The 16,758-nt window shown below is 44.9% G+C and overlaps 1 protein-coding gene across 1 annotated transcript in view; it reads left to right on the top strand.

Annotated features, from left to right (window-relative positions):
• The window catches only part of LOC102380345 (collagen alpha-1(I) chain-like), a 161,880-nt gene that overhangs the window by 44,577 nt on the left and 100,545 nt on the right, over positions 1 to 16,758 (top strand). The window contains exon 4 of the mRNA XM_025211187.1: positions 9,294 to 10,172. Coding sequence (XP_025066972.1) covers positions 9,294 to 10,172 — 879 coding nt within the window. The remainder of the gene's footprint in view (positions 1 to 9,293; positions 10,173 to 16,758) is intronic.

Here is a 16,758-nt window from a genome sequence, read left to right as displayed (position 1 = left end):
ATGTCTGCCTTCTCCTCTGGCGCAACCACCAGATTGCCCAGCATATCTTGCAGGGGCCCCATGTTTCCCGGTGCCTTCTTCATCCTCCCTATATATTTGAAAAAGGACTTTTTATTATCTTTGATCTTGGACCCTAGTCCTAGCTCTGTGTCCACCTTAGCTTTCCTAACAGCCCCCCTACAGGCCTGAGCAGTGGAGGTATACTCTTCTTTGGAGATCGCCCCCCCCTTCCACCGGGTGTATACCGCCTTTTTGGCAACCAGGCATTCCCGGACTTCCTTGGTGAGCCAGGGAGGCTTTTGGGCACTCTTGCCCCCCTTGCTTTTTGTCGGGATTGTCACCCCTTGGGCCCCAAGTATCGTCTCCTTAAGGAACGACCACTCATCTTGAGCACTGAGTTCCCCTGCCCTCGAGAACCCCAGCGCCTCTCCCACCAATCTCCTCAACTCGTTGAAGTTGGCCCTCTTGAAGTCTAGGGCTACCGCCTTGCTGCAGGCCCTTGACACTGCTTCTCTTTCTCTCAGGCCACCATTCATTTTCTTTCTTTCTTCCTCCCTGTTTCCTCCTTCTCAAGTGTTTTGTCCTTTAACAGCATGCAGAGGCATCCAGCTTGCAGGGAGTGAGAAGCCAGGAGGTCAGTAATCAGTAAGGGCTGTGCATTAATTCAGAATCTCAACAAACTGCAGTTATGGGCATCACCACATTGGGGAATAGGCTGGTGGTTCATTTTTTGCCTTCTCTTCCCAAACCCCTACTACTTCCTTGCACACACACATTTTACAGATTCTCACTGCTCAGGTTGGGTGAGATTGACAATAAAGGCCAGGTTTGCTTCCAATATGGCATTTGGCACTTCTTCAAATATGGTTTCTGTCAGTGCCAGATGAAAAGTGTTTTCAGTAGTTAAGGTGGTAGGCTGAGACTCTTTACACACAGAGCACTGACAAACATGCAAGTCCCTGCTCTAACTCATGGCACTTTACATAAAGCCCCATGAATTAGAGTGACTCCCTCTGACCCAACAGATGTTCCTCTGTTGGGTGCTCTGTTGGGTGGGGTGGGGGTATTGAGCCCCACTTTGGAGCCCATCCAGCGGAGGACCCTGCCTGCAGCCACTCTCCCCTAGTCCTGCCCTCCCTCCCAGCTCTGATGCTGTCTGCAGGAAGGGAAGGGGAGGGGTCTAGGAGGGAGCTGTGGGCTGGGATTTTCCCAAACTGAGCTGGAAGTGGGGAGGGGCTGTGCGGGGGGAGGGAGGACTTGAGTGGGGAGGGAGGAGGCTCCAATCCACCTCCCTCCCCCACTTCAGCTCAGGTCAGGAAGACCCCAGCCTGAAGCTCCCTCCCCCTCCATTCTCCTCCCTCCCTTCCTGCAGGCAGTACCAGGGGTGGGGCTGGGCTGCATCAGCCTATCCCCGGTCATGCTAACAACTCATCCTAGGGAACAGAAGTTCCCTAAAATGCTCCACTTTGAAGCACCTTCATCTGAACCCTCATTAGATGAGGCTTAATTTATTGTGCAGTTGGTCACTTTTAAAGTGCTCTTCAGCTGTACGCATGTGACGCAGCTCTAGAGTGCTTTCAAGGGGCTGTGTGACAAATGTCACTTCTGTCAGCTCTCATAGGTTTAAATCCCCAAGCTACAGAATACTTCCTCTGTATGTAACCTCAAGGCTTAGTCACATAAGTACCTTTCTTATATCCCCTTCTCCACAGCTGCAGTTGAACCTATTGCTGCAGGATCAGAAGAAACGCATACATACCATGCAAGGGGCGCCACTCTTGCCCAAGCCCCACCTCTCATTGCATGTACAGCCCAGCTTCTCCTCACTACCTTAGCCTCTCATGAGCTGCCAGTTGGACAGCCCTGTCTTAAGAGAAGTAGTTTAAACCAATTGTGTCACGTATAGCCTGTGGGCTGGACACCTCTGATTCTTTATCAAAGTGATTATTTCAGACTTAAACCTCACAGGTAGTATTGTTTAATATAGGAGGATGGGAGAGTATTAGAGGTCCTGACTTTAAAATTTGTTGCAGGGGAGGGGAAACCAGTCAGGAGAAAGAGCGGAAATAATCTATGCAGTCACCCAAATTTTAGTGAATGCTTTATCTTCTGTATTCCCTTCTCTTCCTTGTCCTGATCCATGCCAGCTTTTGTTCCTTTGCAGCTAGATGGCCATGTGGCTATTTGAGTTTGATTTTAAGAACCAACCTTGGAAATATAACCGACAGGGGTCTTTCTGGAAAACAAGAGTACCATGCCAGTGATGCTTCTTGTTGTATGGGATAGTGCACTACCAGAAAGTAGAATAACATTCACGGAGACTTCCACAGCAACCTTACTATGTCTCTGTCATCACGCATCAGGGTGTCTTGGGCACTTGAGCCAATTTGGATGAAGTTACTTGGCTAAGGATAATGAGGGAAAGATGAAGTGTCGGTTTAATAGGGAAAAAGCAAAACTTCCTTGTTGTTTCTTGTTGTTGAAACGAATGGGTCTGTCATGAGTTCCATTTGGGAGGTGGTAAAATAGACCCATGTTGGACACCATTGCTTTCTGTTCTGTTGAGGTAAAGTCTTTCTCCAGTCAAAACTGACCACATCCTTGCCACCAGATTCTTCTAAAATGTTGAGAGCGCCAGATCAGGCCAATGCCAAAGGGTGAAAAAAAAAATCTTCCTTAACTGCTCTCTCCTTCAGTTTTTAAAAAAACAAAACAAATCAGCAATAGCTTTGCATTTAAAGGGAAAAAAATCCATGATGTATGCTTGGATCGCAGCCACACCTGCTGTCTTTGCTTCTATTGAGAAAAACGAGCATTTGTGGGGACTAGCTTTGTGGTAGTAAAGTGGGCAGGGCTCTCTAACATCTCTTGAGTCTAATGCCGACTGCTCAGTGTAGCCTTTCCATTCCATGTGGTTGGTTTTGCACCAAGCGCTCAGGCTGGCTGAACATGAGGAAGATGCTTGTGCTGAGCTGTCTGCTGCTGCATTTACAAGCAACCGGGGTTGCCTCTGGCTTTCCCAAGGTAAGGAGCTAGTCCGGAGTTCCTGCTAATCTCTCCCATGTGCATTTTACCATGGAGAGCATAGCTGTTAAGTCTTGCTTGTTGTAGCATTTGATGATTTATTCTCATTATTCAATCCTAGTTTCATTCAAAATATGAAAGACTTTCTGTGCATGTCCTTTCCTCTACTTATGCCCTTTAAATTGTTGACGTGTGCATGTGTATTCTTGAAGGCAAACTTGTTTTACCTCCCTAGATAATGCTGATATCAGGCTCTTTGAAGGTAGGTAATTGCTGCATTTAAATTGTTTTAAAATGTCCACAAAGAGGGTAATGATATGTTGGTTGGAGTTAAACAGCACGTAAGATTGAAGGGAAATTTTGCCATATGTTTATCTTATGTTCATAAATCTTTTCAGGCAAGACAATCAGAGCGCCAGAATGACACACAGTATATCTGCTCTTGATTTCAGAACTGAAATCTTCATTTAGTGAGCTGGGTAGTTACAGCTGCTGTTTATAACCAGACTTCTTTCTGAAGTTTGACATGAATGGATACCTTGCTCTTTTTCTGATGATATTTCACAGTGCTGTCAACTGCAATTTAGTTTATTCTTAAGACTTCATTTTAAAAATAGAGTGATTCCCCCTTTCCCTCTTTAGTTTGGCTCAAACTGGTTATTCTAGCTTGTTTCTCTGTTTATCCAGGCTTGGAAAAAAGACTAGGGGTACGTATATGTGTGATATACTTAAATACCCTGTATTACAGTGCAGGATAGCAGGCAACAGATGGCAATGTGTTACTGGCCTCCTTTTGTGTGGATTGCTGGAGTGCTGTATGTAGCAGCATGGAGATAAGATATTGTTTAGACTATAGCAAAGCAGTGAATGGTGGTTGCAGTACATTGCCATGGGGCAGCAATTGCTTGGCTACAGAGCTGGGGATTTTACTGCCTGCCATGTTCCAGTGTAATTTCTTCCTCATAAATTGTGTGCATCTAAATTTAGGAAGGCAAAAATTGTAGCCTGGAGAGTGGGCGCGATAACCAAGATTGAAGCAAGTTGCTAGCCTCTGCTTCAGTTGCTACAGATGTGTTAGGATTACAGCTTGAAGATAACAGCAGGTAGCCAGTGAGAGCAAGTAACTTGAATGCAACCCTTTGATATAAAGGCAAGAATAAAATGTTATATCAGCAAACTGGAAAATAAATGAGAAATAAGATGCGCTGAGCAATGCTTGCTCCAGTGAAAACTCCTGCACTCCTGCAAGAGTTTCCCTGGAGGAGGTAGGAAGCCAGAGGCAGACTCTCAAGTGTTGTCTTGTCTTCTTACCCAGGGCTCCATGCTTTCTTTTATGCTGTCTCCTACTAATTTACTTATGCATTAGTTTGTGCTCTTTGACACTTTCTCACCTCACAAATCTTAAAAATACCTAAAATTTAAAAGGATATGTACTAAGAACATAATTGACTCATTAGCATTCAAGTCAGCAGGTTTCTGTGGCAAAGTGTGGTTAAAAATTGCAATGTTCAATATCTTTATTTTCCCCAAACTGTTCTAAAACTGAAAGAAATGACTGTTCTGTAAATGCGTATAGCTTATCAGGGATCCTGGTTTTCTCTGTTTAAAAATTGTAAATTTTCTGTTAAACCCCCTCCCCCCCATTCTCTGATTAAAACACCCAAAATCTGCGTTTTTCCATGATTATAATGATATGCCACTCTGTCTGTCTGTCTGTCTGTTGAACACAATGTTTTATTGATATATTACCAGTTTTAACGCAATTTGGAAGCCTACCAGTGCCTCAGTCATTATAATAAAATAAATTCTAAAGTCTTACATATTTTGATGTTTGATTTTGGTTTTTATATCATAGAAAATCAGAGTTCCCCCTGCCCCTTTCGCTCACCAGGACGTGGATCCAGCTACGGCTTTCTCCCCTACTGTTTTGTGGAGCTGAGCAGCCCTGATATGCTGGTGGCCTGCCCTTGCTTTTGCCATTTCCCCTCACTCCTGACCCACAGCCCCCTGGCCCTGCCGATGCCCGTCACTTCCCACCCTACAGCCTACCATCTCCCCAGCACTGCTGGTGCCCCTCACTCATGACCTGCAGCCCCCTGCCCCCCCAACCATGCCAGAGGGGGCTCCCAGCCGCCAGAGCTACAGGACCAGGGCCAGGGCCCGCAGCCCCCGACTCCCACCCCCCAGCAATTCCTGAGTCCCAGCTGCTGCCTACGGGAGGTGGTGGCTGCTGCAACCGGAGCACCCCCCCACTGGTGCTGTGGGTGGCATGGCTGAAGTGGAGCCCATGGGTGTGGGGAGGATGTGGGTTCCCCACCCTGCTGCCCTCCCTTGCCTCTGCAACCCAGCATGCAGGACCCGGTACAGGAGGGTGGGGAGGCTTGGTGGTGCCACTGAGAGCCCCATACCAGCCACCCTGCCATGGCAAGATGTCCCCTGGCCACCTGACAGCAGCAGCAACAGCATGGAGCTGTATTCCCCACTGCTGCTGGGTGGGCAGGGTGTGCCTCGCCATGGAAGTGCAGCCAGCTTGGGACTACTGATGACAGCACAAAGCCTGCCCGCTCTGCTTTGGTCTTCTGTGCCAAGTCCCACCCGTTGGGCTGCAGAGGTCCCCGGGGGGAGGGCAGCAGAGTGGGGAACCCCCAAGCCCACAGTGGGCAGCCCACATCCACCCCCTCCGCACGCAAAAATCTGGGGGGTACTGTCTCCCCGATGCCCCTCTCATCAGCAGTGTGCACAGCACAGGGAGCTGCCACCCCCACTCCGCTCCGCCATCCCCTGGACAAGCCACCCATGGTTCTGTCCAGCTTCCCCAGCGAGGCCCTGCAGTCCCGCCTGAGCCCCAAGCTCCATGCACCAGCCCAGCGTGACAGCACCCCCAGCCCTGCCTCCCTCCCTTCCTTGCCATGGGGCCTTAATCTGCCTTCCCCCCCCATAGGCGTACCTGGAGGGAGCTGTGGGAGCTGCTTTCCACACTGCCTGGCTGCCACATGCATGTTGCACTCACATGCACATGATGGCCCCTACCTGATTGCCCTCCTCCCACTCCCCCCCAGCCCCAAGCAAACCCTTGCAGGCTGTAACCCTGCCAGCCTGCAAGGGGAAACTCACCGTTTCCTGCATTTTTTCTCCTTTAAAGGTGAGGAATCTCTGTTTTTCTCCCTAATATAGACAAGTCCATATTTTTCTCCTTTGAAAGAGAAAAATCTGTGTTTTTCCACAACAAACAAAAAACCCAGTTCCCTGCTTGTTATGACACCCTAGCTATTCATTTACCACCTTAGTGTTCATTTTATGACTAAATGTTAAATATTGGTCACCTTTACTAATTTAGCCTTATTTCAAATTAAGGTCTACTCGTGTTAAGCCTTTATTTGGCTAATATTTGGTCCCCTTTGTTTCTACCTTGCATTATAGCTTTTGCCGCCTCAGCTACTGTTACAAGTACTGTATTATATCTTTTACTACTACTATAATAGCATGTTTCAGGATAATAAATGGCTAAAAAACCGAACTTGTTCTGTGTTCCCAGGAGCTATCTCAGTAGAAACATTCTCCCCCCTACTTACATTCATGTTGTATTTGTAGGGAACATTCAGGCAAATCACGTGTGGTTTAATATTGTGGATGCATTTAGTGTTGGAGGGCATAAACATTGGAGCCATTCCAGTGAGGTCAGTGGAATTACACTAGGGTGAAAGAGGCATGAGGTGAGATTCGTATCCAGAATTAGAGGTAACCAGAGCATATTAGGTGAAATAATTTTTAAGGGAAGTACTTTTTTGTTGAAACAAGAGCTTTTCACAGGCAAGAATCAATTTAGAGAAATTTTCCCACTCTAAATTTTGTGGGGGAGAATAGAAATGATCAAGATTTTCATGTTGACACTTTCAAAACAAAGTATATTCACCTTCTGATTGAAATGGGGTTTTTCTTGGCTATGAAAGCAGCTAATACTAATAGTGTAAAAATTGGACAATTGAAATTGATTGCTTCAAAACTTTCAAAATGTTTCAGTTCACCCAAGCCAACCATATTGGCGAAACTTCAGTGCATTCTCTTAAGCCAGGAAGTTGCCTTACCAGAGCGCTACTATGTTCACACCTCTTTGGAATAAAGAGACTCTAAAATGGGGTTTTAAAAAGGAGACAGGTGGGTATGATGTATGAATGTAGCACCAAGATTTTGGTTCTACTTTGATTTTTATCACCGTTCTTCTGAGGTCATACCTGTTTGAACAGCTGTAGGAACGATAAATGCATGGGGAAGGAAGTCTGTTTTCCCTTATTCTTCACCCCCATCCCAGCCCTTTTCATATATTAAAGGAGGAATTGTAGCTTCTAGAGGTTAATTTATGTTTCCCCTCCTTATTTTGCTGCTTGGCACACTTGTGTGAAAAAAAAAAGCAGCCTTTCCAAATTAGAAAATCTTGTTACTTAGGACTTGGAAAGCAGTTGGACCAAATAGTAATAGTAGCCAGTTCTGTTTAAAAAAGCAAGTTCCTGGCAGATGCAATTAAATAGATGGGTTCAAACACATTTTGTTTGAGCAGCTAATGTTGTTTCCCTTCCGATTTAATGTTACAATAATATAAGCCATGCTCAGCCACTCTAGGCAAGTGTGGGCATTTGTCTTCTCTAATGATGGCTGTAAGATGACTTTTTATATTGTGGTAGTACAGAGGAGCTCCAATTCTGGAATAGGCGGACTCCATGCTGGGCCTTGTCCAAACGCTGAACAAAAAGAAAGTCCTTTATAAAGCATTTGTAATCTCTATGTAACAGAGGAGACACTATATGGCTACACACCGGTGGGGAGAGAACAAGGATGGAACATCAGCTGTTCTTTCCAGAGGAGTGAGTCAACCTTGGGTAGTAGACACTGGTATGTCTACAACTGCGATTAAGCTATTTGGCTTTCCTGCGCAGTAAATTTACTGTGCAGTAAACGCCTACACATGTAGATGGTGACTCTTTACTGCACAGTAGACTAGTCTACTACACAATAAAGCATCTCGTATAGACATGGCCACTTATGGTTTTAATGCTGAAAGGCCTAGGTTCAGACATCACTCTTGGCCCAATTTGAGCAAGTTAAAATAACCCTGGTGTAAAATGGATTACACATTCTAATGCACATAAATTAAGTGGAGTTTAGATTTAGATTGTAGATTTAGATTTTTCTTTCTTTCCAAGGAATTTTATTAATGTGATATCTTCTTTCCCTTCCCTCACCAGCTTTCTGTAGGGGAGGAGCATGTGCCTGGTCTCCATCTCTGTTGTATGATAGCACTGCAAGAGCAGTTGCTAGTTGTACTGTCCTAAAGATGCTATTTAATATGATAGGCTAGGGTAGAATGAAGACTGCAGATTGCTATGTTAAATTCATTAATTTGCCACTAGTGTCCAAGAAGTTATTCTTTCCCTTATCTTTCCATCTTCCTCTCTCTGTCCCAAAGGAGAATTGCTGCTTGAAGAGTTATTCCAGCTGTTATTATATGTGGGAGGAAGCGTTCAGAGTAGGGTCTGGTAGTTTACCAAATTGTCCTTGATTGAGACATACCTCTTTGTGAGTGCATAGAGGCTTCAAGGGAGCTTCTAAGTGCTTTGAAAGCAGTTTCTGCAAAGACTTCGGGGCCAGATTGTTCCCAGAGTCCCAAGTGCAACTTCCATGGATTTCTGTTAAATCTGCTTCCCCTAGGGTTGGATTTCCATCTTCAAAACTTCTGACCTCATTCCTTTTCCCCTTCTAATGTGGCATTCAAGTGTGTTTGTAGCTCTTATTTTTACTCTTTAGTTTAGTTTGAGATTAATGCAAGAAGTGTTTGTATCTCACGCTGATGTGTATGGCCTAGAATATCACCAGAAAGAAGCTTTTGGGCCAGTACTCTGGACAGTCTTGGTAATCTTTGAAAAATGTGTGAATTGATTATGGAAGGACCATGGGTCAGGTATCCCTAGTTAAGGATAATTTCCATATTCCTCTGAAATTAGGGTAAAATAAGTGCATCCCCTATATTAAACCACCCTGCAACAAACATGGATAAAACGAACAATTAATTACCCGCCTCACACCTGAGGTGTATCTGGTGCCTATCTCTTCATAGATCAAGAAGAAAAGGCCCTATGAGCTAATAAGCAGAGGTTGTTTCTGGAATGGGTGGCAATAGGAAATGTTTTCTAAGTACCTTGTGTCTTGACAGAGAATATCTTGCCCGATTAAAATTATGTAAAATTTCCTTTGTTCTCTTTTCCCCCTCGTTTCAGGGCTCAAATTTTACCAATCCAGACTTGACCTCAAGGCCAACACAGGTGTGGGAAGATCCACAAAAGAGCCAGAGCCCAGAATCCAGTGGAAGTGCCCTCACATCAGCCACTGCTACTAAGAGGCCCTTTGTCGAGGAGGAGGAGGAGGAGGAGGATGAAGGAAATCTTTCTATTGAGGAGGAAGGTTTTGAGCTTTTGAACTACACATACAATAAAATCACAGGGCCTGGCAGGCCTGGAGTTGGTAGGAGCAGCCTGAAGGAAGCAAGGAATACTAGTGAATCTCTTACCTCAGTTACCTCCGTTTCTCCCACTGCACCTGAAGATGCTCAGGTGGCCAATGAGGATTTGAACCTGCCTGCAGCCTCCATTAAAGTAAATAGATTGGCTTCTAAGAAACAGCATATCTTAAAAACCACAGATGAGAATATCACCACTGAAAAGCTGAAGGGAGACATGGGCATCTGGACCTCATTCTCACCCAGCAAACCTGTCGATACCATCGTAGACCTTGACAGGTCTTCTGCCTTCTCCAAAGTGTCTATAGAGGAAAGCGAGACAGCAGCCTCTTCGGGAAATATGCCCAGACTTCTTTCTTCCATCTCCCATAGGATGGTAGAGGTAGCAGTGGGAAGAGACATGCTGGAAAACCACTCTAAAGCTTCTGGAAGCCCCAAGGATGCTCTGAATCCACCTCAGACACCACTGGATGCCAGGCTGGTCCGCACACGGTATAGAAAAAGGATTCTGCATCAAGGGACTACTGGGAGTGACACAAAAGATGGTACCTCTGTAGACCGTGATAAGAGAACTGGTGACAGGCAATTGATTCAAGTGAAACCAGGACCCCCTGGGCCACGGGGACCACCAGGTTTGCCTGTAAGTGGAAAAGAGTGTGTGCATGTCAGGGTGGGCAGGTGGAGGGCTTTCGAGGGAATAATGAGGGCAGTTCTTTATACAGTGGGCAGTCTAGGCCTGGAATAAATAAAGCAGTGAAAAGTACATGGGTTTGGGGAAAGAGAGGTGGAGATACTGGAAAGCTGTCTCCTGGGTTAGTATTTGGTGGGTTCAGGAGGCTTTCACCCCTTAGCCCATGGTCTGCTTTGCCATTACTCTGCCTCCATCCATAATTACAGGAAGCAGCCAGTAATGCCAGGTAGAGTATTCTGCTGCAGCCCAGACACTCACCTTTTCCTTCCTTAAAGTCCCTCCCCCAGGCTGTGCTCACTCCACTTCAGAACAGCCAGGCCTGTAACCCTTGTGGCACCGTTTCTGGTAGATGCATGATCATGGAAGAGAGGATGCATATACAGCTCTGAGCAGAGGGAGTTAGTCTGGCTCTTGGGTACAAAGGAAGGGAAATGATGACTGCAAATTAGGGGGATGGGCAATGATTGCAGCAGGAGCTACTGCTGTTTCCTTGCTGTCTGAGAAGTGCTGGAGGCTCTGGCACATTCCTAAATATTTCTGAGCAGTTCCACGTATTCCTAATGCTTGCTTTAGCCAAAGCGTTATTTGAGGTTTCCAGCAGCATAGAGTGAGCAAGTGTCCTGATGGTCAAGTGTCCTCCATTGACCCGTTAGTTGCAGGCCCCTTTGGTGCTTGGTAAATGGGGTCTTCCTTGTGTTCCAGCACCATAGCCCGTAGCACCTGCTGCCTGCTCTCCCCTCACTTTTCTTTCCCCTCTTTTTTTTTCTCTTTCATTATTTATATTCACTATTCATCCAAAAAAAATATCTCCTAGTTGTACTGGTAGCAGTCAACATACATGTAATCTTAGCTCAGTTGCTGGATTACTATGGCCAGTAAAAGCTGGCTTGGACTGTCAACGTACAGGCGAAACCAAGAGTTTTGAGTTATATGCTTTTGATGTTAATAATATGAGTGCATCTAGTTTTTCTCTGCCAACAGCTGTTTTTCATGACTGTACATTTATTCAGATTTGAAGTAATTGTTATTAAACTGTCACCCTATACCCGGAGTTCCCACGCAATGGCATCACAACTCTGGGTGGCTTTCAAATGGTGACAGCTATATATGCTAAAAAAACCAAAATCATCGCAGTTGCTAAGTTCGTTCCGCTCGGTCTGTCCTCCCCATACAAAATTTATTGTATGAATGCTCATTAGGTATTCATCATCATGGTTTCAGGCATCACTTTCTAAAGTTTAAATTTACATGTTAGCTTCCCCTCTAGAAGCCATCTTCCTGCTACCTGCAAAAATAAAATAGGGAAAAGAACAGATGCTAAGAGTGCTGAATACATCGTAGCAGTTGCAGATCTTAGGATGTTTGACATCCCTCCTGCCTTTCCATCAAAAGAATGAAGAAAACCTGAGAAGAGAGTATTCGAGCTAGGATGGAAACAGTTTTCCTATCCTGCAAACACTTTCTAGATTTTCTCTTGTTAGGGTGAACCCATAACGTTTCACAGAGATTTCATGAGACGAGGATGCACCCAGAACAGAGTAGCCAGTAGGCTGAGGGATGGGGGAGGGCATTCACCTGCAGTATTGGAGACACAGGCTCAAGTCTCTGGTCTGAACAAGAAACGAAGGGGCTCGAAACCTCCCTTTCTGTTTCCCACAACACAGGTTACAACAAATGAGGTGTTTATTCCTGACCAACTCTAAAGAGCACAGAACAAATGTATCAACCCCAGCTGGTCCGCGGGAGGTATGGCTTGGCCTAGGAAAACCCAGCGTGGTTAAACCCAGCAAAAAAAAAATGCTGTGTTTTCTTCAAAATCGGTTTGAACAAAATTGATATTTTTCATTCAATTACTTTTTTGGGGAAATTGTTCCATATTTTGCTAATTCTTAAGATGAAAATATACCTGCCTTAGGTTACCCCTCCCACCTTCCTCTGAAGAAAGAGGAGGAAAAATTCACCAGAAAACTGAAAATGTTTTCCTTTGTAGGAAATGGAAACATCTACCTAAGTAAAACGTTTCCCTCAAAATGTCAGCCAGTTCTATCTCAGACTTATGGGTCAGGGCTACCCCAATGCATATAGACATGATCTGATGTCTTTTCATTCATCTGCTTAAAGCAGGAGTTGAGTTTTGGGCCAGTAATGTTTCACTCTTCTCCCTTTAGTGCAGCTAATATGTGCAGCACTTAATTTTGTCTTAAAGATGACAGCTTCTAAATGGAAAAATCAAATTTGGCTTTAAATCTGAGCTAGGGGCTTGGAGGTTCTTCAAGCAATTTTTGTAAATCCAAGATCTTGCTATTGAAAGCTGTCATTACCACTGCATGCAGGGGTTTCCCACTGCCCAGCTCTGTCCGGTTTGTTTTGTGCACAAACGACTCAGTGAAAAGTTATTAAAATGCTTTTGTGCTCACAGTGACTTCAGCAAAGAAGTGATGGGTTTTTCAGGTGTGTAAGTGTGTCCCAGAAGGCTTGAAATCAGGAAAACATTTTTCTTCAGAGTTGGCTGTAGGCCTATGCTATTGCTCAGGGCCCCACGCAATGTGCAGACCCCTGAGCGTGTGGCAGTAAATTCTGATGCTCCAAATATGTCTCTCTGCTGAACAAGGCACATTTATCCTTGCTGTAAATTTTCCAATTTGACCTAGTAGGTGGTGTTCAGCTCAGCCTGGCTCTCTGCTTCAGATTCTTGTGTGTCAATTTATCAGTTGCACAGTTGTCCATAGTGGTTTGCACAAAGCATCAAGATCAAATTCCTGGCAGCTGTTTGGCATGATGGGAGGGGAGAAGTGACTGTTAGGCATGAAGGAGAAAGGGGTGATACGAAGCAAAGTTGCTAATTATTGCGTTGCGTACATTGCATTAGCTTCTTTCTTATTAGTACAAGTGGCAGGTGTCACAAATGGAGAGATGGTGAAAAAGAGAAAGCTTTGGAGAAGGCAATGGAAATCGGGTATCACGTAGTTTAAAGCATTCCAGGTAGAGTGGTTAGCAAAAGAAGTCATGTGCCAAGCAGGGATATAGATCTCGGGTGAGGGAAGAGGAACAGGAACACTTGTAATTCTTACTCTCCTTTTACAGGCGTTCTTCTCTCTAGCCAGTAACAACTGGTGCAAGAAGACTGTTGAGGCAGGCAGGGCTGGAGAAGCCAGCATCAGAGGGCTTCCTCACCTGGAAGGGTGTTGAGTCAGAGAAGTGGTCAACACAGAGGAGAGAGAGGACTGGCAGCTGGATAGAAATTGACTTCTTGTTGTGTGGACTTAGAGTTGGTCGGCACATTTGAACCAAGATATGCTGTTCTGTCCAAGTATTTTACAGAGAGGTAGTGGTTCTATAAAAGTTGGCAACCAAGCTTTTTTTTTTGAGAGAAAGAGAATTGGATCAAAGGAGAGAGTGCAAGTTGTGTTTCTGAACCTGGCTTGGGATGTGGGAGGCTCAGGTTCAAGTCCTTCATCACTTCAACTCTGGAAGGTCAGGGCCTTGAGCTTGGGTCTTCCACAGGCCAGGCCAGTGCACTCTCTGTCCCCACTCCCCTCTTCCCAGTTCCACACATCCATTCTGGGAAAGTGTCCCGAAGTATTAAGGGAAGGGTGCGGGGGGAGGGGGTCCAGTGTGGATTGGAAGCAGGTTTCAAAATCTCAAAAGTCAGTGGCACTTGGGTTTTGGTTCTTGTCTCTTGAAAAGAGCACTGGAGAATTTGGGCAGTTAGGAGGGAAATGGAAACATTTGTCTTGCATTGCATCATAGAAATGCAGGGCTAGAAGGAACCTCAAAAGGTCAATTAGTCCATCCCCCCTGCACTGAGGCAGGTTCAAGAAGGGTCTTTGCAGCAGAGTGGAATGCGGGTGGCACATAGTAGGAAGCATTTTAAGTGTAGGTCTGTCATAAATTTTCATGTAGGTTTTTATTGCCTAATAATACCTGTAGAATTAGCATACAAATAGTGGAGGGATTGGATTAAGTGCCTTCTTTTTTTAAAAGTAGCTCAGTAGAGGAAAGCAGGGTTATGTTCACATTTGCAAAGAGGGGGAAGAAGGGAGGTGAAGAACAGGCCTGAGAGCTAATTAGCTGATAGCTCTGATTTGCATTTGGATTTAAAGTTTGTGCTATCATGAAAAAGGAGGTTGAGGCTTGTGAAAGCAGAAGTGTCTGAAACTCAGAATTTCCATTTTGCAGGACATGACAGGTTTTTGAAAATAATTTTCATTCTGAATAAGATACCCCCAAAAGTTCTGTTTGTACTATGTCGGTTGAGGGGAAAATGCAATTTGATTTCAAAATGGAATTTAAATTTTCAAATGTTTTTATTTTTTATCCTATAATGTTCAACAGTACTTAATGGGAGGGCATGTCATGTTATGCACTACTAGGGACACAGCATGGCATGAAATACAAATAATAGTTGTGGAAAGGGCAAGAAACTAAACAAAAGTTTCATCATGATACTTCACATTTATTTTTTCTGAATGTATTTTTTTCAGAAAGGTCATGTTTGCTTCATTGTTTTTCACTGGCAGCATTTTCAAAATCAGTACTGTTTCATAAAAGAACAATTTCATTCAAATGTCATTTTCTAGTTAAAAAAAGAAAAGCCTGTTTCTGGACTTATAGGATGCCAAAGAAAAGAAAAGGCAGCATTTTGAGAAATGAATGCTGCTTAGAAATCTTTCAGCTTCCTCTGTGTTTAACATTGAAAGAGGTGACTTTCATACCTGGCTGGTTTGTCATAGTCAACTAAGCAAGACATAAGGAGATGGGCTCCTTTGAGGCAGCAGAGAATAAGAAATTAATCCTCAAATTATTTGTATGTGGTGCTATAGCCTAAGCAATAGAGAGGGGCTTAGCAAGAAAAAGAGGACAGCATGACTAAGAATGTTAATTAGTGGGGGGTGTGCACGGATGCATGTACACCTGCCTGAAAAACTACATTTGAATGGTGTAAAGGTTGCTGATTTCCATGTCAAAGTAATACATCCAAAATTAAGGCTGATCAGGTTCATTAATCATTTTCTCTTTCATGTGTAGCACCCGTTTGGTTTCATTTAAGGGTTTTGTATAACCACCCATCACAGTGAATCCTAGGACCTTCCATGTAAAATCAAGAAAAGGGTCTATAAAGGCTGATGTGTTCCCTTTCTGCAGTCAACACTCAACTGAGAAGACACTTCTGTTTTCTTTGAAGGCAGGGTCAGTATTGCCCAGGGTCTGGAAATTAAGGAAGCATTTTCTTGATCAGTCCTGACAGAAGGAGCCTGTGGAAAAGTCTTTCAAATAAAGGCATCAGGCTCTGGTTTCCTTTGAAAATGTTTTTTATCTGTAGATCATGTCTCCTTGACTTCTCCACAGTGCGAGGTGTGGAGGTGTTCTAGAGCAGGGCTGGCCAGGTGTTTTGACCTGTGGTTTTCTAAACCAGGGCTGTCCAACGTTGGAGTGGCACAATGCACAAGTCACAGGCCAGACTTCACACAGGCCGCAGGGGCTGCACGTGCTCCCCAGAACCTGTCCTGTGCAGGTCCCCTGCTGCGCAAGCAGTATGACCCACTCTCTCCCACCTACTGTGCAGGCCATCCCTCCCTGCCTGCTGCCATACAATCCTCATGCCTCCTGCCCCCACTATCATCTTGTGGGTGATTTCCCTCCCTCCCCGTCTCTGCTGCCGAATAAGCCTCCTGCCAACACTGTTCCCTGGGCAGTGAGCTCACGAGGCCTCCTGCTGTGCTGTCCTAAACCTGTCCTTAATTATGTTTCAAATTAGGAACAAGTCATTAAGTGGCTGGAAGCAAGTGGTTGGATTTGAGCACAGACCTGATGTGCTAGAGCCATCCGGATGAGACAAGAAGCCAGATTCTGTACCAGTTTGGGCCTGTAACTTGCCTCCATGTTTAGTTGCATCTTTCTGGATAGATGAAGTACAGACTGTGCAATGCAAAAACTGATTTCAGGGGTAAGAACTGTATTGTTTTGGTTGGGTTTTCAGTTATGGCCCTTCACAGTGCAACTATCAGACCTGCTCAGTGTACATCAGCCTGTATAGTTGTCCTGCTATCAATTCATTGCACATTTGCTCCATCTACTTGGAAAACCTTATGGCTCACATGGAGACACCAGACCTTGAAAATGCCCCAGTTACCTTGCAAAGCCCCAGAGAAGCTTCACTTTAAGGGACAGGTGTGATTACCAAGCACATTACCCAAGAATAGGGGGAAAACTATATGCTCCAATTGATTTGGAAACACACCTCTGCTGTCTCCAAGCATCCAACCTATGCTAAGTTTGCAGTTCACATCCAGACTTTTGCAGTACTTCAGGAGGGGTTTTGACTTCTCATCTGCTTTGCATCAGTCATTGAATGAGGAGATTAGTGAGATGAAAGAAACATATGTGAGTAGAGGAAGTTGCGGTCCCTAATCTAGGTGGAGGATGGGCAACTCCCGTTGTCTGTGGGCATTCAGACGCTTGGTCCAAATTTTACATATGGATGCACATGCACTGTCTCAAAGAGAGACAGTAGTGATTGCCTTTAAATCTACCT

This window comes from Alligator sinensis, unplaced genomic scaffold (assembly GCF_000455745.1).
Source record: "Alligator sinensis unplaced genomic scaffold, ASM45574v1 scaffold323_2, whole genome shotgun sequence".
Lineage (NCBI taxonomy): Eukaryota > Metazoa > Chordata > Crocodylia > Alligatoridae > Alligator > Alligator sinensis.
This window is presented reverse-complemented; position numbering and strand designations above follow the sequence as displayed.